General features: G+C 55.4%; 1 protein-coding gene across 2 annotated transcripts in view; it reads left to right on the top strand.

The window, feature by feature from the left end:
• TOM1 (target of myb1 membrane trafficking protein) overlaps positions 1-22,939 on the top strand; it is a 41,823-nt gene that overhangs the window by 16,984 nt on the left and 1,900 nt on the right. The window contains exons 3-13 of one of the 2 annotated variants that reach the window (XM_008049068.2): positions 2,906-2,984; positions 3,907-4,056; positions 4,359-4,493; positions 4,627-4,773; positions 8,127-8,243; positions 11,083-11,216; positions 12,543-12,576; positions 12,957-13,050; positions 13,831-13,951; positions 18,419-18,494; positions 22,771-22,830. In XM_008049068.2, coding sequence (XP_008047259.1) covers positions 2,906-2,984; positions 3,907-4,056; positions 4,359-4,493; positions 4,627-4,773; positions 8,127-8,243; positions 11,083-11,216; positions 12,543-12,576; positions 12,957-13,050; positions 13,831-13,951; positions 18,419-18,494; positions 22,771-22,830 — 1,147 coding nt within the window. The remainder of the gene's footprint in view (positions 1-2,905; positions 2,985-3,906; positions 4,057-4,358; positions 4,494-4,626; positions 4,774-8,126; positions 8,244-11,082; positions 11,217-12,542; positions 12,577-12,956; positions 13,051-13,830; positions 13,952-18,418; positions 18,495-22,770; positions 22,831-22,939) is intronic. The other variant, XM_008049069.2, reaches the window with a different exon arrangement.

Raw genomic sequence — 22,939 nt, 5'->3', positions numbered from 1 at the left:
GACAGCCGAGCTGGATACTTCCAGTCAGGAGTTGGCCCCAAGTACTTTCTGCATCCTGTGGGCTGGAATATGCATTAGGGACTCCCAGCTCTTCTCTGAACAAAAACAGACTTTCATTTCCTTGGGATTTGAAACCAGCCTGGAGGGTAGGGGATCACGAGGAGGGCACTCGAGGGACAGCGGAAGGAGAGGCCAGTCAGGGCTCTTCAAGTGTTGGCGGCATAATGTGCTCTTGCCTGGTGCCGAGGAGCCTTGCCAAGGCACACGATGTGGGAGGCGTTAGGTTCTTGGCTTCTGATGTCTGCCTGGTTGTCACCAACCAGTTGTGTGACCTCGAGCAAGTCGCTTTACCTCTCTAGGTCTTTGTCCTCACAGGCAAAGCTCTGTTAGATCCTTCTAGCAATTAGTCAAGGTCCCTGGGGGAGCCGAAAGGGGATGCGAGGGTCTTTGTCCCTGCAAGAAAGCCCCATGAAGGATGAGGAGGGGTGTGGAGGCCACAGCCAACAGGAAGTGCTGCCTGTCGGGGTCTCTGTTCTGCGAAACTGCAGTCTCGTTTTCCTCTCCATTTTTCCTTGGGATAATGCAGTGACCCCTCAGCCAGTTTAGAGTGTTCCTCTCAGCCCAGGAGTGCAATGGGTGAGGGCAGGCTAGTGCAGTGGTGGGAGAGATGCCCGCAGCTTGGAGCTGGGGAGAGATGTGAGCATCTGAGTCACACAGTCGGGCCCGATCAAGAGAGGGCAGTAGCTGCCAGGAGTCTCAGCCTGTTCCGTGGCCTTGCAAGGACTCATGAGAATGAAGGAAGGGGTGGGGACAGGAGTGGTGGGTAGATGCCAAGGCCAAGAAAGAAGACAGGAGGCAGAAAACCTCATGGAGCCTCTAGAAAGGCCTGGGAGCTTCATGGACGTCATGACTGAAAGTCACTGCAGTGTCCTTGGAGACGGCAAGCCCCCATGTCCCTTATACACGTGGGAGAAACTGGGGCTCAGAGTTGTTCAGATGCCTTGCTATTTATTTGAGCACCTGTGTGTTCCAATCACTGCATGAGGCACTGCGGACCGACCAGCTGTGAGCAAGGACACCTTGACCTCACAGAGCGCGTTGGCTAAACGTTAGGGTCTCTCCATTGGGTTGTGGCTTCCTTGCCATATACTTTGTGCTCCTAGCAGAGTACTGGACACAGCCTACGGCAGTGGTAAGACCAGAACTTCTGGTCCCCAGTGCCATGCCCCTTTCTCTAGGCCATCTGCGAAGAAATGCGAACAAGTCCCTTAGAGCACTGAGGTGGCCCAAGGTCAGCAGCTAGCCCAGGAACAGAAGCCAGCACAGAGGCTCCTAAGCCAGAGCGGCCAGGGCAACACCGATTGCACCTATACAGGGCCGAGGGCTGCAGACGGCACAGGAAGAGCAGGCTGCCACCCAGGCTTCCAGGGCTTCCCATCACACTTAGCACATCCACCCTCCCTAATGTAGCCCCAGGGCCCCTCAGCCTCTCCTCCCATATGCTCTCCACTCAGTGTGGCCTCCTCCTAGCTCCTCCAGGGCACCACGCTCCTCCCCACCCCAGGACCTTGGCTCAGGCTCTTGTCTCGACCTGAACTGCCCTGCCCCTGCTCCCCCAGCTGGTCCTTCCCATCCTTCGAAGGCCTTTTCTGACCACCTGCACTCCCACCTTCCCCAGACCTTCTTATGTTGTTCCCTTCGGTTCTTTGAGTCGTCTCAAAACGCGGGAGCCATGGAAACAAGGCTGGGCTGTGCAGTCACGTTCACCGTTGTGTCCTCAGCACCTGCCATGGTGCCCCACACATATTGAATGCTTAGTAAGACTTGACTGGGCTGGGCATGGTGGCCTGTGCCTGTAATCCCAGCACTTTGGGAGGCTAAAATGGGAGGATCGCCTGAGGCTAGGAGTTTGAGACCAGCCCGGGCAACATAATGAGATCCTGTCTGTAAAAACAAAAAATTTTTTTTTTTTGAGTTGGAGTCTCATTCTGTCACCCAGACTGGAATGCAGTGGCACGCTTACGGCCACCGCGGCCTCAACCTGCTGGACTCAGGTGATCCTTCCACCTCAGCCTTCCAAGTAGCTGGAACTACAGGCATGTACCACCACTCCCGGCTGATTTTTTTTATTTCTTTATTGTAAAGATGAGGTCTCACCAAGTTGCCCAGCTTGGTCTCGAACCCGTGGGCTCAGGCAGTGCTCTCACCTTGGTCTCCCAAAGTGCTAGGATTATAGGCGTGAGCCACCACACCCAGCACAAACATTTTTTTTTTATTAGCCAGGCTTAGTGACACATGCCTGTAGTCCTAGCTACTCAGCACGCTGAGGTGAAAAAAATCACTTGAGCCCAGAAGTTGGAGGCTGCAGTGAGCTCTGATCCTGCACTGCACTTCAGTCCAGATCACAAAGCGAGACCCTGTCTCAAAAACAAGAATAGAAAGATGGTGGATAGAGGAGCTGGCCAGGGTGAGGCATTAGAACACTTACGCCGACAGGCTGTCTGTCCTTAGACATCAGCAAGCATGAGAAGTCCCTGAGGAGTGTGGGAAGCATGCAGATTCTGGGGCCCCACTCCCTAAGAATGTGGTTCAGGTGGTCTAGAGTGGCCTGGATTCTGCATTTTTAACAAACATACCTCTCCCTAAAGCTATTCTGTTGCAGGAGGGCCAGGGACCACACGGTGAGAGTCCCTGCTAAGCAGTCATGATCTCCCAAGAGGACTGTGGTGGGGTAGGAGGGTTCTGACGTGATTAGAACTTAGAGACACAAAGCCGGTGGGGCCCAGGGAGGATTGCAAATAAGAGCCTTCCAGCCCTCCAGGGCCGGATTCAGGCCAGCAGCCTCCAGTGTCAGGTAAAGAGGCTTCATGCCTAAGCCCATCCTTCCTGTTGTCCTTCTTCCCAGCCCCAAAGACGCCTTCCGAGCATTGAAGAAGAGAATCGTGGGAAATAAGAACTTCCACGAGGTGATGCTGGCCCTCACGGTGAGTGCGCATCCGTACACACCTCATGGCAGGGCCACAGTCCACTGAAAGCCACCTCCCCTCAGACCCAGCAGGACTCATGGCCACCTCTGGGCTCCTTGTCCAAGGGCGGGGATGGAAAGGTTGGTGGGGAAAGCACTGTCCTGTCTACACTGCTGGCTGACATGGAATGGCAAGAGAGGCCATTCAAAAAGGTCCTCCCCAAACCACAGCATGGGAGCAGACATCCTGAGGTTACATCCCTCCAGATCCACTGGCGTGGAGAGCCTGGGCCAAAGGACCTATGGGTGACAGCAGCTCAGTAAAGTCAGGCCTCTGTTGGGACAAGCGTGCTGCCTGGCACTTTGGAGCATAGGAAAATGAACATAAAAGAAACGCCAGTGACAGAACAGCCTTGCCCTACCACTGAAGCAGGCCAGGTCCCAGGGCAGCCAGGCAAGTGTGGGTGTCCTGGCCGCCAGAATAGGTCTGCCCCAGCCTCCCCCATGAGCAGTGTTGATATGCAGGTGAATCCCACCTAACAAGAAGCAAAGGCAGCTCCTGCCAGAAAGCAGGAAGTGGAGAGAGGGAGGGAAGGTCAGCACCTTTTCCTCAGCCCACCAGTCACCGCCTGACTTAAAGCTCAAGTTCTGTTTCATTCCCCTTGGAGAGTCCCTCCCTCCTGGTCTGTTCAGCTTAGAAATAGCATCAAGATTCTGTGGGCACTGACATCAGTCAGGGAGGGACTTCAGCCTGCACACCACCCCTGTGCCCATTCAAGCCACTACTTTCCAGTAAATAAACCCCTGAATTCCAGCATTGCCCCAAGTTCTCCATGTGCTGGGTTCTCCCTCTAGGAAGTCCTGTCTCCTCTGCGGGGCCAAACTTCCGGGACATAGGTAGAGCCATGAGGGTATCTCATGGGCACGTCTTGGCCCTCCAGGTCCTGGAAACCTGCGTCAAGAACTGTGGGCACCGTTTCCACGTGCTGGTGGCCAGCCAGGACTTCGTGGAAAGTGTGCTGGTGAGAACCATCCTGCCCAAGAACAACCCTCCCACCATCGTGCATGACAAGGTGCTCAACCTCATCCAGGTGAGTGCCAGGGCAGGGACGGGCGGGCTGGGAAGGCTGTCAGTGCAGAACTTCCTTAGTATTGGCCGTAGGTTCTGTTTCTGGTTGACTGCTGGTTTGGTGTCTTGGTTGTCTGCTGGCAGGACATTCTGTGGGGGAAGGCTTGTCCATGGCATGCTTTGCTGTGGAGCGGGCTGGACAGATATAGTAAAACACCAACAAGTCAGGGAAAGAATTTCTGTCCTCTGGGTGCCGAGGTAGAAGGGCTCGCAGGGGAGAAGGTGAGCTGTGGTTACCGGCCATGTCCCCTTGTCCCCTCTCAGTCCTGGGCTGACGCGTTCCGCAGCTCGCCCGATTTGACAGGTGTGGTCGCCGTCTACGAGGACCTGCGGAGGAAGGGACTGGAGTTCCCCATGACCGACCTAGACATGCTGTCGCCCATCCACACACCCCAGAGGGTGAGTGAATCGCCACGCTGGGAGCCAGAGGAGGAGGCAGGACTTATCCCAGTGTCATCCCCAGGCAGGCCACTATTTTTCTGGGCCCTTGACACCCCAGGAGGCCACACTGACCCTGTTTCCTGCCCTCTAGACTGTGTTCAACTCAGAGACGTCATCAGCACAGAATTCTGTGGGAACCGACGCCAGTCAGCGAGAGGGCTCCAGCCAGCACAGCACCTCTCTGTCCACCCCAGCTGGACTCTCCGTTGACACACCCATAACGCCAACCCCTGAGCAGGTAAACAAGCCTAGAGTCAAAACCATCAGGTCAAGACCCGTGAGTCCGGCCCCCTCTCCACACAGGTCAGGGAGGGGCTCCCTGTCAGGATGGGAATTGCTCTCTCGGTAACCTCTGCTTCATCCTCACAACAGCCCACGGACTATGATTCTTCCTGTTTGAGAGACGAAGCACAGAGGGGTAATTTCACTTTCCCAGAGCACACAGCTGGGATTCAAACTCAAGTCTGACTCCTAGTGGGCACTGCCCTGTACCTCAGCCATTTTCCAACCTGTGCTCTCCATGGAGCCTGCGGCAGCACCATAGAGAGGAAGTGCCCTGCAGGCAGCCCTCACCAGGGGCAGCTCCACTCTATGTGGTTTGGTCAGGTGCTCACAGGTTTCATTTGAGTCGGGCATGGTGCCCGTCATCTCAGCTACTCGGGAAGCTGAGGCGGGAGGATTGCTTGAGACCAAGAAGTCAAGGCTGCAGTGAACTATGATCACACCATTACACTCTAACCTGGACAACAGAGGAAGACCATGTCTCAAAAAAAAGTATTTGCATTGCACCACGCTGCTTCCTGCGAAGCCTCCAGAAGAAGGCTTGAGACTCGGCATGAGATTCTAGGGGCGAGTTTTCCCAGGGCCCTGTGACTGTCTTTGAAAGGTTGCTCACCCTAGCATAGGAGGCACACTGGCTTACATGGTCTCTGTGCCTCGGTTTCTTCCTCCTAAGCTGGAGGTGAGGTGGCCTCCCTGTTGGCCATGAGCTGTCTGTGGAGTGCCAAGCCTGCTGTCCCTGCTAGGGAACTTCTACGACCTAGCAGGAAACTCGTCTTTCTAGACTTGGCTGCTGGGGTGGGGTAAGGCCTGCATACTGTGGGGAATGCTCCCTTTTGAGGTATCTACAAACTTCAGACCCATCACATCAGCCAAGTGTAAAGGCTTAGCTTCTGGGTGTACTGATGAAAAAGACAGACATGAGCCGGGCATGGTGCTCATTCCTGTCACCCCAGCACTTTGGGAGGCGGAGGGGAGATGATTCCTGGAGCCCAGGAACTTGAGACCAGCCTGGGCATTGTAGTGACACTTCATCTCTACAAAAAAAGTTTAAAAATTAGCTAGACATGGTGGCGTGTGCCTATAATCCCCACTACTCAGGAGGCTGAGCCCAGGAGGTGCAGGCTGCTGTAAGCTGTGATCATGCCTCTGCACTCTGACCTGGCTGACAGAGTGAGACCCTGACTCAAAATATATATATATATAAAGGCAGATATGTGATGGAAAGAAAATCAAAGCTTCACTTTCCAAAGAAGTGTCCCCACTGACCACTTGTTTGTATTGTTGGGCTCACCCCAACCTACTTGAAGAGAAACTTCTGTGATTCATCTCATAGAAAGTTTAAAACAACAACCCAGAGTTACATATATCACTGGAAAAGTTGTGCTAATTGGACAGAAGAATTACAGGTACGTAAAAAATTGTAAAACCACCCTGTGATCCAGGTTATGATTTTAACCAATTTGCCTAAACTCTAACATCTTCATGGAAGAAGACAAGTGGCTTCTAGAGCAAGAAGGTGCTGGCTAAACAAGCCAGTGGTTTTTGTTTAATTCAAGAGACCCTTTTTGTCTTCTGGGACTTGTGAGGACGTTCAGGTGCAGAGTGATATTGCTCCCAGGCTCTTCTGTAGTTAAGCCCCACCTGATTTGGATACATTGGGTTCGCGATCAGTAGTTTTCCCACTCACTCATGGCAAGAGTATTCATTAAATAAGCCAAATATATCAGGTTTTAGAAGGTGTTGGCGAACTGTAGCAGACAGACTTCCTGTCTCTGCATGCCCCATCTTCATCTGTAAAAGCTGGGATAATGATATCTATCAGTGGTAAAGATTAAATTAGCAATATATGTTAAGTCTCAGCACTTCCCAGGTGGTCAGTAAGTGGTAGCTGCTGTCACAGTCATCTTGAATGTATATGATGACACTCATATTCTGGAATCAGCTATAACTCAGTCACACAATTTGGAATGTACCAGCATAGGCCAGACTTGGTGGCTCAGCCTATAATCCCAGCACTTTGGGAGGCAGAGGCAAGTGGATTGCCTGAGCCTGCAGGTTCAAGACCAACCCTGGCAACTTGGCAAGACCTTGTCTCTACAATTAAAAAAAAAAATGAAAAGCCGGGCTCAGTGGCTCAGCCTGTAATCCCACGCCTTTGGGAGGCTGAGGTGAGTGGGTTGCCTGAGTCCACGGGTTCAACACCCGCCTGGGCAACTTGGCGAGACCTCATCTCTACAATAAATCAAAAATTAGCTGGGTGTGGTAGCGCGCACCTGTAGTTCCAGCTACTTGGAAGGCTGAGGCGGAAGAATCGCCGGAGCCCAGCAGGTTGAGGCTGCGGTGGCCGGGAGCAGCCACTGCACTCCAGTCTGGGTGACAGAGTGAGACTCCAACTCAAAAAAAAAATGAAAAAAAAATTAGCTGAGCGTGGTAGGGCGAGCCTGTAGTTCCGACTACTTGGAAGGATCGCTGGAGCCCAGCAGGTTGACACTGGGATGGCTGTGAGCCTGCGTGTCACTGCATTCCAGGCTGGGCAATGGAGTGAAACTCCAACTCCAAAAAAAAATAAGGTACCAGCATTTCCCAAAATGTAGTCCTCTGAGCACTAGACTTCTTCCACAATGAAAGGGTTCTCCAGCTAAATATATTTTGGGAATTGTCATATTGGTCTTTTCCTGGGCATTCTCAGTGTACACAGTGTACATGAGGATAGTAAACACCCCCCAAGATCCCACAGCAGAAGACACACCAATGACCTTTCACAGCCTAACCCTTGAGAGACTGTGCAACTTCACTGACAGTGTTTCCCCAAGCTCAAGACCTTGAAATGCTTTGCTTATTGAAAACCTGCTAACATCTCTGGGAACAAGTATTAAATCTGAGTTTTATACTCAAGGTAAGGGCCGAGTCCCGGTCCTCTTGGGAGGAGGGGAAGGGTTACAGCCACCCTCCAGGGCCTCGTTAGCTGCCACTTTAGACCCAAGAGATGCCAGAGTCTTCCATCCACACTTGGTAGTTTACTCCCCCTCAGCTTGTTTCCTTTCAGCCTTTCTCTGTACTGGGTTCCCCAGCCTGGAGATAGTGACGGTGGGTAGTGCCTCTGTGAGGCGTCTGTGGAGGGGGTGAGGCAGGCTAGTCACAGCCTCTTAGTGCAGGGCTGGGCCCAGGAGCCAGGAGCAAGGCTGCCTAGAGACAGTGCTGACAAGTGGGCTCCCAGGGCTGCACCCCAGGCAGGTGGTGCTGGGTTCCTGTGAGTGGCAACAGCCCCAGGCCCCTACGCCTCTCACCATGGCCAGCGGTGTGTTTCAGATCGGAAAGCTGCGCAGTGAGCTGGAGATGGTGAATGGGAATGTGCGGGTGATGTCCGAGATGCTGACAGAGCTGGTGCCCACCCGGGCTGAGCCCGCTGACCTGGAGCTGCTGCAGGTAAGCAGAAGGCCCTCCCCCCGGGCTCAGGTGCCTGTTCACCCACACAGCAATCCTCATGGCTTACCACAATCTCCTTGTCACATTGGGGGATGTTACCACCAGGGACTTTGGACACCGTCAGATTGGAGTCAGATCTCAGCTCTACTGCTTGAACAAAGTAGCCCCGATCACCTCAGTTTTCTCCTCTGTAAGACTGCTCTAACAATAGCCTTTATGGTCCAAGTTTGATGTGAGAAGTAAATAAGGTATTGTGTGTAAAACACCCAGTGCCTGGTACCGAGTAAGCGCCCATTAAGCAGTCCTGAGAAAAAGCTGGAAGAGGAGATTTCCACCTGGGAGGATCTGAGGCTAGCAGTGCTGGTGTTGAGATGAGCCAGGCACTGTTCTTGGGCCAAGGCAGGTGGGTGCTGTTGGTTCTTGTACCTGTGTGTCACATGACATCCTCATGGCCCCATCCCCAGCTGGGGATCACTGGAGCAGAAGGGGCTACGTTTGGCGAAACACCTCCTTCCCACGAAGGTTGGTCATAGAGGCACCGAGAAAGCTGAGTGCCCCTAAGGCCCAGGAGTCACCGATCCAGGAGGGACAGAATGCTTTGTATATTCTCCAGTTTCCTGTCGCTTAGCTGCCAGGCCTCAAACTCCTTGAAGGCAAGGCTGCATCTTACTCATCTCTGTGTCCCTGTGTCCCTGTGCCTGACCGAGCTGACTGCTCAGAGGTCCTCACATGGTGGTAGAGGGTGAGAAGTCGAGGAGGAGGCTCGGAGTTGAATGAAGACTAAATGAGGGCTCCAAGGAGAGGAGATTGAGTGAGGACAGCTGTAGGACTGCAAGCAGTTTCATCTGCCTGAGCCAAGGCCACACAGCTATGAGCAATTTCAAGACTCAGAAGGCTGGAGCTGTGGGCAGGGTGGACGCAGTAACAACTTACATGTGTTGGGCATTTCCTGTGCACCAGGCTCAATGTGGACACTTGATAAACATGTTTGCTCACATAATCCTCACCACCCCCATCTTCCAGGTCAGGAAACTGAGGCAAAGGGAGCTCATAGAACATGCCCAGGGTCAGGGTCAGATGGCTGTAAGTAGCAGAGCTGGGAATTGAACCCCAGGGGCCTGGCTCTAAGTGCTGCTCTCCTGCTCTTGAGAGGGGCAGCAAGAAAGCAGAAGCAAAGCCGCAGTGTGCTTGGTCATGGGAGGAAGAAGGGACAGGCCCACAGGATGTTGAAAGCACCTGCTCTGCCCCTTGCTGAAAGCGGTGAGGAAATCCCAGAAGGCCCAGCCTCGGACGGCCGGGTAACAGGTTCCACAATAGAGCCAGATTAAGCATCGGGCAGTGCCTTGTCATGACAACACCTCCAGGAAAGGAGTGTGCTGACCACAGTTGGTGATGCCTGGCAGCACCAACCACAGGACCATAACCAACACCTGCTCACCTGGTGGCAGAAGCACCTGAAGAAACAGGTGACCTGTCTTATACCTCAAAACCTGTAAGCTTGTGGCTGTTTTTTCCCCCAAACATAAGTATAAATATGACTGACTAAAGTCAGTCAGTGACATGGTGACTTCATTCAGTGTGGGATCCTGGAACAAAGAAAGGACTTCAGTGGAAAGACTCATGAAGCCTGAATAAAGTCTGTAGATTAGTGGATAGTGTTGTACCAGTGCTGATGTTGTCAATTTGACAAATGTCAGACCAAGCTGGGTTGAGGGTACAGGAACTCTCAGTACTATCTTTGCAACACTTCTATAAATCTCAAATTATTCCAGAATACAAAGTTTATTAAAAAGAAAATGGGGGGGAGGGGAGTTTAAAAAAAGAAGAAAGAAAATCAGCTGGGCACAGTGGCTTATATTTATAATTCCAGCACTTTGGGAGGCCGAGGCAGGATGATTGCCTGAGCCCGGGATTTAAGACCAGCCTAGGCAACTTAGCAAGACCTCATCTTTACAAGAAAAATCAAAAAATTAGATGAGCTTGACAGCATGTGCCTGTAATCCCAGCTATTTGGGAGGCTGAGGCAGAAGGATCACCTGAGCCCTGGAGGTCAAGGCTGCAGTGAGCTGTGATCCTGCCACTGCACTGCAGCCTGGGTGACAGAGTGAGCCCCAACTCAAAAAAAACAAATTAGAGACAATAATGAGGCAAAAATTCAAAATCAGGGTTTGTGGCTAATAGTTGAAGCAATCGAGTTCATTTTTCATGCTTTGGTTGGAAAAATCATAGCCCACCTCAGAGAAGCTGCAGTTTGTCCAGCCCACTTTGCAGTCTAGGTTTCTTTTTCTTTTTCTTTTTCTTTTTTTTGAGTTGGAGTCTCACTCTGTCGCCCAGACTGGAGTGCAGTGGCCGCTCCCGGCCACCGCAGCCTCGACCTGCTGGGGTCCGGCGATCCTTCTGCCTCAGCCTTCCAAGTAGCTGGAACTATAGGCGTGCGCTACCACACCTGGCTAATTTTTGATTTATTGTAGAGATGAGGTCTTGCCAAGTTGCCCAGGTAGGTCTCGAACCCGTGGGCTCAGGAAATCCACTCACCTCAGCCTCCCAAAGTGCGGGATCAGTTTCTTCAACTAAGCAAAGATGGCAGCAGAACCTTTATTCTGAAGTCTACACGAAGCCTTAAACCAGCAGCACTGTTGAACATGTTTGTGATTTCCCACATGCATTAAATTTTAGCGCAGAACACTTGGAAGTGAAATGCAAATTCATGTTTGTAGAACCTGGAACCCAAAAAGCTGTTCCAGGGACACGTCCCCCTCCTCCGAGGCCAGCCCCGCACACAGAGACAGACTGACCCAGGGGTGCGTGGCCTTGGTGGTCTCACCCCCTTTTCCGGCAGGAGCTCAACCGCACGTGCCGAGCCATGCAGCAGCGGGTCCTGGAGCTCATCCCTCGGATCGCCCACGAGCCACTGACAGAGGAGCTGCTGCTGGTCAATGACAACCTCAACAACGTGTTCCTGCGCCACGAACGGTAGCCCTGGCGCCTGCCCACTCTGTGCCAGCTGCCAGCCTTCCCCTTCCCTTCCTCCCTGCCCACCTGATCCCCTTACACGTCTGCGCCTTCTCTGTCCTTCTCTAAGTACAAGGCAGGCTCCTCAAGCATGTGTCCTCGGCCATCCTCTTCCAACGTGTGCCTGAGCCCTGTCCGTCTGCCCACCTGCGTTTCCCTTCCAGAGTAGCCCTGCCGCCTATGCCCGAGCCCAGCCTTGGGACACAGCCGTAATGGGCTGAGAGCATGGGCCCCTCACCCAGCCAGGCCTAGTCTGTCCATGCTCACCACTACTCTTGACTCTGGGTCTGGGAGTAGCTACTGGACTTAATTAAGGCTTTTTGCCTGCAAGTTACATAAAGCTTTTCTGGCTAACTTAAGCAGAAAAAGAATGTATTAGGATACCAGCCTCTATTAAGTGAGTAGTCTTCAGAATCCAGAGGTGAAGGACAGATCCCAAGGTAGCTCAGAAGTCTTGGGGCAGAAGCTCCTGGACCAGGTCCCCAGACGCCACCATCAGTAAATGGATCAGCTCACCCGCTTGTCCACCTTGTTGTCATCTGTTCAAGAGTCACTTCCCAGGAGTGACTCTGTTCGGCCTCACCTCATTGTGCCCACCAGTCAGGGGCCAGGAGAGAGCCCCTTTACGGCAGTCCCACCAGGATCACGTGAAATGGGGGCAGAGTAGTTCCCCAAAGAGCACCCAGGTGCTATAACAAAAAGGGAAGAAGGTCTGCTGGGCCTGCAGAAACGGCACGCTGGTCGCTTTCTCTGTGTCTAAAACGGAGCTCATAGTGTAACAGAGCCAGTGAAATAATGCCTGGCCAGCACTCAGTGATCAGGGTGCCTGGTAAGTGACACTAGTCAATCCAGCTTCCAGTTCCTTTCATTTCTCGTGTCTCTATCCATCAGCAGGCCCTCACCAAATGATTCCAAGTGGACAGTGGGCGGGGCCCTGCAGGTCACATCTGCCTGGCTCTCTCCTGCTTGCTGGTCCCGTGGGATGAAAGGTCCCTTCCCTGCAATTTTGGGGTATGGGCTATGAGGCAGCCAAGGGAACTCACAGGCATCAGACCTAGCATTTGCCAGGGCTTTCCAGTTCACAGTCACTTGGTCCTCACACATCTGGGAGCAGGTGTCCACAGACTAAACAGAGTCAAAGTTCAAAAGGGATGTAGTGGTGTATCCTCACCCTGATCATGACCCACACTGTTGATTTTGAAACCCACAGTTTGAAAGCTCTGCCTGACTGTGTTGAGGGGCTTGTCTCAGTCTGTCTCCTTAACTCAGATATTTTCTATCCTGTAGGTTTGAACGGTTCCGAACAGGTCAGACCGCCAAGGTAAAAGGCTTCTTTTCTGTGACTAGATCCTGCCATGTTGATGGGGAGGAGGGCTTTTCTTAACCTCCTTCCCCCAGTATCCGGCAAGGATGGCACTTTCTTACCCAGGCTCTTAAAGGAGTCTCCTTCTGTTTATGCCACTACCCCCTTCAGGCAAGGAAGGCTGTGCCGTAGCTGATGCCCAAGGGTCTTCCCAACCTCCCAGGGGGTCCAGTTGAGTTGGAGCCAAAGGGGCGGAAGAAAAGCTCCAACTCCCAATCATAGCTACCAGGGCCCTGGTGACAGATCCTGGCACAAAGCCTACACGCACCAGTGCTTGAAGCGGAAGGGAAGAAAGCTGCAGGTAAGGAGGATGCTCAGGACGTCTCCCTTTCCCTCAGGCCCCAGGTGAGGCTGAGCCGGCCGCTGACCTGATCGACATGGGCCCCGACCCAGCAGCCACCAGCAACCTCTCGTCCCAGCTGGCGGGAATGAGTAAGTGTGGCTTGGCGGGCTCCAGCGGACGGTGATTATGATGCTGTGGGTACCCCTCCAGTTCTGGAAGCGCCCCCTTTATATACCAACAGCAGAACATCGGTGCAGACCCCACCTCTCTGGGGCCCCAGGCCAAATTCTGCCACACGGTTGCCTCTGGGAGCCTTATAGTTCCTGATCCCCTTCAGATCTCAGAAATCCCAGCATACTGGGACTGCTCCTCTCCACTTGGGCCAGGCACTTAAACATCCTGAGCCTCTGTCCTCCCCTGCACCAGGAGTGGGATAGGCTGTCCTCACAGGACACCGCAAGGCTGAGTGAGTGCATGCGTGAGAAAAGCCTAGACCATGCCAGGCCAGGGTGCACCCTCCCGGAGTGCGGCCAGTCATCCCGTTACATTGCATCTGGCCGCTTGCTTCATGCCAAGCCCCTAGGCCCCATTCTGAATCTTCTGTGCTGCACTCTTGGAAAGTCTGCCACACAGCTGGCTGCTGTCCTCCTGTCCCACCACTTCCTCTGGCAAATGCAACAGGCAGCATTTTCCCTGTTTTCTGACCCCAGGAGGGGTGACTGTGTCTCCATCTTAGAGTGAGCAAGCTAAAGCTAGAGAGAAGTGGCTTGCCCAGGGTCCCCAGCCAGCTGGTGCCTGCTCTATCCAGACCCACCCGCGCCTGCTGATTCCCCAGCACCTAGCCCTGGGCCTGGCAGGGAGCAGCCCAGCAGCGGCTCAGCACACAAGGACAGCGGACAGGCCCTTCATGTGCCTTTCTGTCCCTGCAGACCTGGGCTCCAGCAGTGTAAGAGCTGGCCTGCAGTCTCTGGAGACCTCTGGCCGACTGGAAGACGAGTTTGACATGTTTGCTCTGACACGGGGCAGCTCGCTGGCCGACCAACGGAAGGAGTGAGTGTGCCCTGGACCTGGCTTGGTGGCGGGCACACCAGGAGGAAAGGCCCTCTGTCTGCACCCTCTTGGCGCCCCCCAAGTCATTCTGGCACGGCCTGGCCCTGTGGTCGAGTGAGCCTGCATAGCCCACCAGTAGGGATGCGTGGGGAGGGGGTACCCAGTGGCCACTGCATGCCAAAATCCGACATGATCTGACCAGACGGGAAACTGAGCTGCTGAGCCATTTGTCCTAGTCAGGCAGCTGATATTTGGCAGCACTTGGTTAGGAATCCAGGGCTGTCCTGGTTCCAGAACATAGTATCTCTACCCCCCCGCCCCACCTCACCACACACCCCACAGCAAGCTCTGCCGGGGCAGACAAGTTTCCTGGTAAATCCTGAGGGACGCTCAAGTCAATTATCTTATTCCATAGCCACCTTTAATATCCAGAGAAGTCCCTGTTGCCCCACCCGCATCTGCCTTTGCACCAGAGCCAGGGCCCTGCTCTTCTCTGTGGACTGTGCATTTTTATGGAGGTGATTCAGCAACGTATGCAACATGACTGAGTGTGTCCCTCAGGGTCTGGCCCCTTGCCTCAACTTCTTAGCACCTGGCTCTGTGCAGACTTATCAGGGACAGTCTGCTTGGTGTTTTCTTTTTTTTTTATTATTCCTTTTTTTTTTTTTGTAAAGACAGGGTCTTGCTATGTTACCCAGGCTGGTCTTGAATTCTTGGGCTCCAGAGATCCTCTCCTCTTAGCCTCCCAAAGTACTGGGATTACAGGCATGAACCACTGCACCCAGCCATTCTTGGTGTTTTCTTCAACCCTTTGCTTATGATACTGAGGGCTAAGCAGTAGGCAGCCAGTATTCTTAGAACTAAGGAAAGTTCTGGATTAAGGGACATCTGACTCCACTCAGATCCTTAGTTACATTTGGTGTCAGGCCAGGCACAGTGACTCACACCTATAATCACAGCACTTAAGGAGGCAGAGGTGAGAGGATTATCTGAACCCGCAGGTTCGAGACCAGCCTGGGCAACGTGGCGAGATCTCATCTCTACAGTAAATCAAAAAATTAGCTGGTCATGGTAACTCACGCCTATAGTTCCAACCACTTGGTAGGCTGATAGAAGGATCGCCTTAGCCCAACAGGTCGAGGCTGCAGTCGCTGTGAGCAGCGAACCACTGCACTTCAGCCTGGATGACAGAGTGAGACTCCGACAAAAAAAAAAAAAAAAAAGATGCGGTATCTTTGGGAACTTTGTTGATGGGCCTCCAGAGAGCCCGAGGATACCCTCTCCATACCCGTCAGGTCACATCTGACAGACTGCAGCCAGTCTGGCTCATGGGAATGCCCTGAGCTGAGAACCGTATCTCTCTGTAGTCTGGACAGAGTCTGTACTCCCAAGTCTAGGTGCTCTGGGACCAGCAGCTCATGGTTGCCATGGAGTTTGGGGCACTGCTGAGGCTGCTGTGCAGAGGGAAGGTAGTGAATCTGGTGGGACTTGAAGCCAGAAGAGTGGCCCGTCCACACAGGCCCAGTGGGTGGCACAACTGCCTGCAATGGAGAGCCCCTGGCACCTGGCCTGGCAGGGGTTTGCTGTTACACCATCCCTCCTGTGGGAGCTGGCCCTGGGGGACCAGGAAAAGCCAGCTAAAAGCCTGTTCTCCGGGGCCTGCAGTCTCACAAGGAGAGTATACACCTGCCAGAACCACCGATGTTAAGTGTTAAGTGCTGTCCTGGAGGGGATGCCAGGCTCTGTGGATACAGCAGGAGCCACGCAACTCTGTGGAGGCTGCTCAGGGCTGGATAGGGGGTGGTCAGGAGGCCATTTCAGGCACTAGGAACAGCATGTGCAAAGGCCCAGCAGCAGGGTGGGAGAGAGGTGCTTGTCTCCCACACAGGGCACATGTAGGGAGCGGGTCAGGATGCTGAGGGTGGCAGGTGTGGCAGGCGCACCAGCCATGCAGAGGCAGTTGGTAGGGTAGTTGACACTGGCAGTAGGGAGCATGAGAAGGATTATTTTCCAATCAGATGTGCATCTTTTTTTTTTGAGTCAGAGTCTCACTCTATCGCCCAGACTGGAGTGCAGTGGCACACTCACAGCCCCCGCAGCCTCGACCTGCTGGGCTCAGGTGATCCTTCTGCCTCAGTCTTCCAGGTAGCTGGAACTACAGGTGTGTGCCACCATGCCTGGATAATTTTTTGATTTATTGTAGAGATGAGATCTTACCAAGTTGCCCAAGCTGGTTTCAAACCCGTGGGCTCAGGCAATCCTCTCATCTCAGCCTCCCAAAGTACTGGGATTACAGGCACAAGCCACTGCACCTGGCCAACTTGCATCTTTTTTTTTTCTTTTTTTCTGAAAACAGGACTTATTGAGAGGACAGAAAAGCTCCCACAGTGGGAGGGGACCTGAGGGAGTTCCCCAGACTTGCATCTTTGAGATCCTTCAGCTGGGCACAGCTGAGCCAACATCATGGACCTTCTCAGGCCGTGGGTTCTGCAGGCCCCAGGGCATGGTTTCCAGACAGCCGGAGCCGGCCAGCATCCGGCTCCTCCTCCCTGTCTTCCCTCTGACCGGCCCAGCTGATGCCTCTGGTGGACCTCCTAGCTCAGGTCCCCCAACGGTCTTTCTGCCTTCCTGGCATCCGGCCTGCATCTCTCCGTGCCTGCCAGCTCTCACACCAGCTGCAGCCAGTGCAGCCATGGCTCTCAGGAAAGCCAGCTCCAACTATAGCTGGCCCGTCACAGGCCCCCCTCCTGGTCAGGCCCATCCACTCAGCACCAAAGAGCAGCAGGGCATCGAGTGAGCTGTGGTAGGGTTGCCTCAGCTCGGCCTTCCTGGAGGCTGGCTTCCTCGCCCTCCTTATCATCGTCCTGGTGAACATGCTTTGCATCCGCTTCTGTGCCACTGTGCACAGAGGCCTCCTCTCCAAGGAGGTCCTGATAAGTGTCACCCTACATGGTCCTGGGGCTGGGCGTGCCCCCTGCCTTGGGCACAGTGCACCTGGCGTGCCATAGACCAGAGAGCAGCATGCCATGTGCATACGCGCGTTAGGACATGCTGCTGAATCGTTGGCTCACTTCCTTCTCGCGGCCCTCGTTGCCCAGATGGGCCAGGGGCGCTCGGCTGCTCCCCAGAAAGAGCGGGCACCCCAGCCTCCGCCCACCGCCTCTCCACTGGCTCTAAGCTAGCTCCAGCGTGGCCCTGCAGTCATGGATGGGAGCTGAGTAACCAGGGAATCAGCAGCTAGTGGTCACCCCCCTATGAACGCTTCCCTGGGGGAGGGAGGAACAGCGGTGCCCTCGGGCGTCCTCGTCCCTTTCAGTGCCTGCCTACCCTGCTCCCAGTAAGGCAACCCCACCTCGCAGATGTTCGGCGTGATGAGCACCCAGTCCTGGAGCCTGGAGTTAGCACAGCCCCATCAGTCATGTCAGGCGTCCCCACCTGCCAGAGCCCCTCATCCCTCATGGGGCAGGGCCTGCTCTTCCTGGCCAGAGTCGCATGGCTCCCCTCCTCGCCCCACAGCTGGACGGACCCAGTGCTAAGGCCTGGCTTTCTCCCTGCTGGCAGTTGAGTGGGCATGGGGAGGCCCTTTCCCAGCATAGAGATCCTCACGGCCTCCCTGGACATCTCACTGCAGCGGTCAGGAGAGACGCCCTTCCCACTCTTCCCACTCTCGGGCTGTACTCTTGCCCTCTGGGGACGTGACCACAAGCCCAACACTGCCCTCCTAACCTCACCTGCCCAGCAGCTGGGGGGTCAGCCCCTGCCCCTCTAGTCCATCAGCCTCGCCTTTCCTCCTAGCTCCTGCCTTCCCACCCTGCCTGGCTGGCTGGCGTCCCCCAGGAGTCTCTTGGAAGAGCCATGACCGGGTCCTCTACATGCTGCTGAGACAGGGAGGGGCTGCAGGTGGCATCCTCGCACGGGTGAGCCAGTGCAAGTCAGCACCTCACCCAGCAGCCTAGAGCAGCCAAATGGAGTCTCCCGTCCAAATACAACCTTAAACAGGGCAGTCTGTAAAATGAGGAGACGAAACTGCTCAAAAGAGGGGCTGTAGGCCATTCTCCCTGAGCATGGGGAGCATGGGGTCACCGGAGCTGTTCCTCAGTCCCCTGAGCTTGGCCAAATCTGGTCATAGCCATGGTGGTGGTGTTCTTGGTCTTGGCCAGGAACACCCTCCTTGACTTCCTCCGCCTTTGCCTCCCTGTCACTGGGCCACGTGTCTAATCCCCAGAGGCAGGACATGAGACCTTCTCTACCACACCCAGGCAGGCCTGGAGTCTTGGAGCCCCGGCCCGAGCCATCCGCCCTCACAATGTCATCCCTCACATTGGCCGGCAGGCCCGGCGTGGCAAGGGCAAGGCCTGGAAAATAGGAGCCCCCGACCTGAGCTGCCCACCCGTTGGCCTTGCATCAGCTGGCAGACCCCGCATGGCAAGGACAGAATCTGATGGCCTGGCGGCCTCTGTGTTTCAGAGTAAAATACGAAGCCCCCCAAGCAACAGATGGCCTGGCTGGAGCCCTGGACGCCCGGCAGCAGAGCACTGGCGCGGTAAGCACAGGCCCTGCCACCACCCTGGGACCTGCCAGCGGGAGGGCAAGGGAATGCCCCACTCTGTGCTGGGCACTGCCTCCGCCTGTTCATGGCCCTCTCCTCAACAGGCTCTCATTGGGTTTTAGTTCACAGCTAAGAAAACTGTGAGGGAGGGTGGGTCACTTGCCCAGGCTCACACAGCAAGGACCCAGACCTGAGTCGGAGGGAGCGGGGTCCCCCCGTCCGGGGCCACACCCCAGGGCTGCCACTCACCAGCTGTGCGTCCTTAGGCAGCTACTAGACTTTCTGAGACAGGGAGGGGCTGCAGGTGGCATCCTCGCACGGGTGAGCCAGTGCAAGTCAGCACCTCACCCAGCAGCCTAGAGCAGCCAAATGGAGTCTCCCGTCCAAATACAGCCTTAAACAGGGCAGTCTGTAAAATGAGGAGACGAAACTTCTCAAAAGAGGGGCTGTAGGCCATTCTGGCCCTCAGTGTCTTCATCTCTGTGTCGGGGCTCACAACAGCCCCTGTAATCGCGTCTGATAGAATGTGTGAGGCGTTGTACTGAGGGCGCTTGGCGCAGAGTCAGAGCCGGTCGGCGCTGTACTTCCCACCTCCCTGAAGACCTTCTAGCTTCAGGAGTGTGGGCAGAGAGGCGTAAAGAGCAGGCCTAAAAGAGCAAAAGGAATGCACAAGCCTTCCCTTATCCATCAAGCGACTTGACTGTGCCTCGACATGTGTCTGGACAGCAGCTCCCTGGGAGAACCAGCCTCAGGGCTTCCCAGGCCAGGGTGGGGTGGGGGTGGGAGACGAGCCCAAGGGGCAGCTGGGAGCCAGCAGAGCCATCCTGGGTGAGGTGGAAGCCACTGGAAGCCTTGAGCACAGAAGGGACGTTTCTGTGACTTCGTTCGAAAGGATCAGGATGGAGGCCAGGAGACAGGAGAGGAGCCGGGGGCGTGTACAGTCCGTGGGAGTGAGGGCCCAGTGATGCCTTGAGGGCACTCTGTCTCCGCTCCTGGGTCTGCTGGCATCTCAGTAGTCTTTCTGGGACATAATACAGTGTGAGGCGCCCAGCGAGGGAATCCACTGTGACCCACCACCAGACAGAGCACATGGCCACACCAAGCATCAGAGCCACGGATCCTTCTGCAGGCATCACTGACTGAGCCTGTGCTCAGTGCCAGACCTTGTGCTAAACCCTGTGCATCCTCCACCCCTTACAAACCCTTAGGGTCTATCATTTTCCCCTTTTGCAGATGAGAACACTGAGTTCTAGAGAGGGTTTAAGTAAAATTGTAGCGGTACCATCCTCAGCAAGGTGCCTGGCACCCAGTAAAGTATTACAACATTTTATCTTCAGGGTACTGCTGTGTGGTTAGCCCCATTTACAGATGAGAAAACTGAGGCTGCAAATTGGCAGGTACCTGGCCCAGGGTCTCACAGCTGTTGGTCCACCTAGCTCCAGAGCCATGCTTATAATAAGTACACCAAATCTGGAAAGCTCAAAGGACAAAGCGAGTAAGCAGGGTGTGTGCACCCCTCCTCAGCCTTCCTTTCCCAAGGGCCGTCCTTCCAGCCCTGCGGTCCAAGTGGATCCGGGCACTCTGGGCACCTGCAGTAAGCACTACCCTCTCAGGCCACCTGGGCCTCTCCTGGGCAGAACTGACTCCAGCACCCAGTGGGCAGCAGTCCCAGCCAGTCTGCTCCTGCAGCAGCCCCAGACAGCCAGTTCCCCAGGGGCACACAAAACTCAGGCAGGACTAGCACTGGGGTCCAGGTCCTCCCCGGCAGCTAGCCCCAGGGAGGAAACACACATAGGACTTCACTTGCAGGAAGGCAGAAATGATAAATCATCACTCATTCCTCCCGGTAACTTGAGAGATCTAAGTGACTTTTCCCAGGCCGGGGTGTGATTTCTTCAAGCCATGTAAGCCAGTGCCCGCTCCCGGGTCTGGCTGAGGTCAGGCCTTACCCACTGTGCTAGTCTGTTTGCATTGCTCTAGGGGAACACCTGAGGCTGGGAATTCGTAAGGAAAAGTTTATTTGGCTCACAGTTCTCAGGCTACTGAGAAGCACAGCCCCAGGGCAGGCTTCTGGTGAGGCCTCAGGCTGCTAGCGGGGAGCAGGTGAGTCACATGGTAAGAGAGGGAGGAGGAGGTGCCACACTCTTCACAGTCAGTTATGTCGTGGCTGGGCTCAGTGGCTCACACCTGTGAGCTACTACTTAGAGGCCTGGGCCCAGGAGTTCGAGGCTGCAGTGAGCTATGACCGCACCACCGTACTCCAGCTGGGGCAACAGAGTGAGACGTCATCTCAAAGAAAAAAACAACGACAACAGAATCTGGTGCCAACTGTGGGCAACCCATGCTTGCGCTGTGGGTTCAGAGCAGGACTCAAGTCCTGTCCGAGGTGATGGCACACATCGCGTGCTGCGTTTTAGCTCCTTTGCTCCCTCGAGCGCTGCAGTGTGCCATGTGCCAGGCCCCACTGGGGTCTGTGTGGGGCAGGCCAGGCAGTCGCAGGGTGGGGGCCAAACATCAGGACACTCATCTCCCTCCATTCCTGACCCACTTGGGCCCTGGGAAACCTCCTGTGTGCCACCAGTGGACATGACGGGCCTGAATAAGCCGATGTTTCTAAAGCCTGGGTGCCTGTCGGAACCCCTGGGAGCCCCCAGAGTGGCTGATGACCGCCAGCTCTGCCATCCCGGGCTTGCTCAGGCCCAGCTTCAGATCTTCGTGGAGAGAGCTGGGGGCTTCGTGTCGCTTGCTCTCACCTCTTCCCCAGCCCGCTCAGGGCTCTGGCATCCAGCGCCGTTGTGGTTCACCACACAGTGGGCACCTCGATGCCTGCACCTGCTGCCACGCCCACCGCGCACACACACTCCTGTGCACACACAGGCCTTCCAGAGGGGCAGCAGGCCTCCTGAACCAAAAGGCATCCCTGTTGGAGATGGCTATAGACCGCCAGTGACCCTAGCCCTGCCATCCACCCTATCAGTGTAACTCTCTCTTACCCAGCACTTGCCGCCACCGGGAGATGGGCTTCTGCCTTCTCTTGGGCTCTGCTACCCTGAGCTCCTGGGTACTGGGAGGTACCAGCTTGGAGACTGAACGGCGTGGTTAGAGAGAGGCACTCGCTGTCCCTGGCTTTCCCAAAGCATCTGAGTAGCAACTGGTCAGTACTGCTCATGATCCTGTCGCTGTGGTACCAAACCTGGTGCTAGCCTATTCATCCCCCCAGCAGCCTGGCAGGAGGTGCCACTGTCCTCTTCACTCTACAATGGGGAAATAGGGCACAGAGGCATCAAGTAACCCACCCAGGGTCACACTTGCTACAAGGGACAGAGCCAGATTCAGGTCTTTCCTACCTGAAGCCTGCTCCTGTGACCTCCAGCTAGAGGCTTCCACTGCAGAAGCCATTAGTCAAGGAAAGCCCAGCCTGCCCTGTGCGGGAGCCATCGCAGCAAACCCCATGTCTTTGTGGCCCAAAGTGAAATGTTTCCGTCTGCAGCGCTGCCCTCTGAGCCCACAGCCCTGCTCTTCGACCTTTCTTTTTTGTTGTTGGAGTCTCACTCAGTCGCCCAGACTGGAGTGCAGTGGCCGCTCCCGGCCACCGCGGCCTCGACCTGCTGGGCTCTGGCGATCCTTCTGCCTCAGCCTTCCAAGTAGCCGGAACTACAGGCGGTTGCTACCATGCCTGGCTAAGTTTTTTTTTTTTATTATTATTATTTTATTGTAGAGACGAGGTCTCGCCAAGTTGCCTGGGTTGGTCTCGAACCCGCGGGCTCAGGCAGTCCACTCGCCTCGGCCTCCCAAAGCGCTGGGATGACAGGCTGAGCCACCGAGCCCGGCCTGGGGCCTTTCGGTGCCCCCTTCCATCATGAACTCTGACCTGTGTGCGTGCAGGGGAAAGAAGCTGGCGGTCCCCGGCACACGAACCATGTCTCCCACCCGGCCTCCATGGCTGGAGAAAACACCTCGGGTCCCTCCTGGGCTTGTGTATTCCTTGTCAGGCACTCCCGAGCACCAGGGTGTGGCTCCACCCTGCTCCGGCTGCTGGGGAGGGGGCCCTTTCCCATGCCCTGCTGAGTCCCCGGCTCTGCGCCTCCCCCGCCCGCCGTGTGGCACCGTGGGCAGGAGCCGTCTTGAAGGAGGGAACACCAAGGTCTCTGTCCCAGCCGGGGACAGGGGAGGAAGGGTGGCTGCCCGCAGCCGGGCGCACTGAGCTGCCGGGGCCTCCCCGCCTCGCCCCAGGCCCTGCCCTCCTGCTCATGCTCGCCCTTCCTTGCAGATCCCCGCCGCCCAGGCCTGCCTGATGGAGGACATCGAGCAGTGGCTGTCCACTGACGTGGTAAGTCCGGGCCCCCCACTCGCTGGTCAGGGCCCCTTTTTTCTCGCGAAGTGATGAACGGCCAGGGTAGAGTTGAACAGCGACGGGAGGGGGGCGAACTTGGAGTCCC

Source organism: Carlito syrichta, unplaced genomic scaffold (assembly GCF_000164805.1).
Source record: "Carlito syrichta isolate Samal-C Ts95f unplaced genomic scaffold, Tarsius_syrichta-2.0.1 Scaffold130489, whole genome shotgun sequence".
Lineage (NCBI taxonomy): Eukaryota > Metazoa > Chordata > Mammalia > Primates > Tarsiidae > Carlito > Carlito syrichta.
The sequence above is the reverse complement of the archived record's forward strand: the minus strand, read 5'-3'. Positions and strand labels throughout refer to the sequence as shown.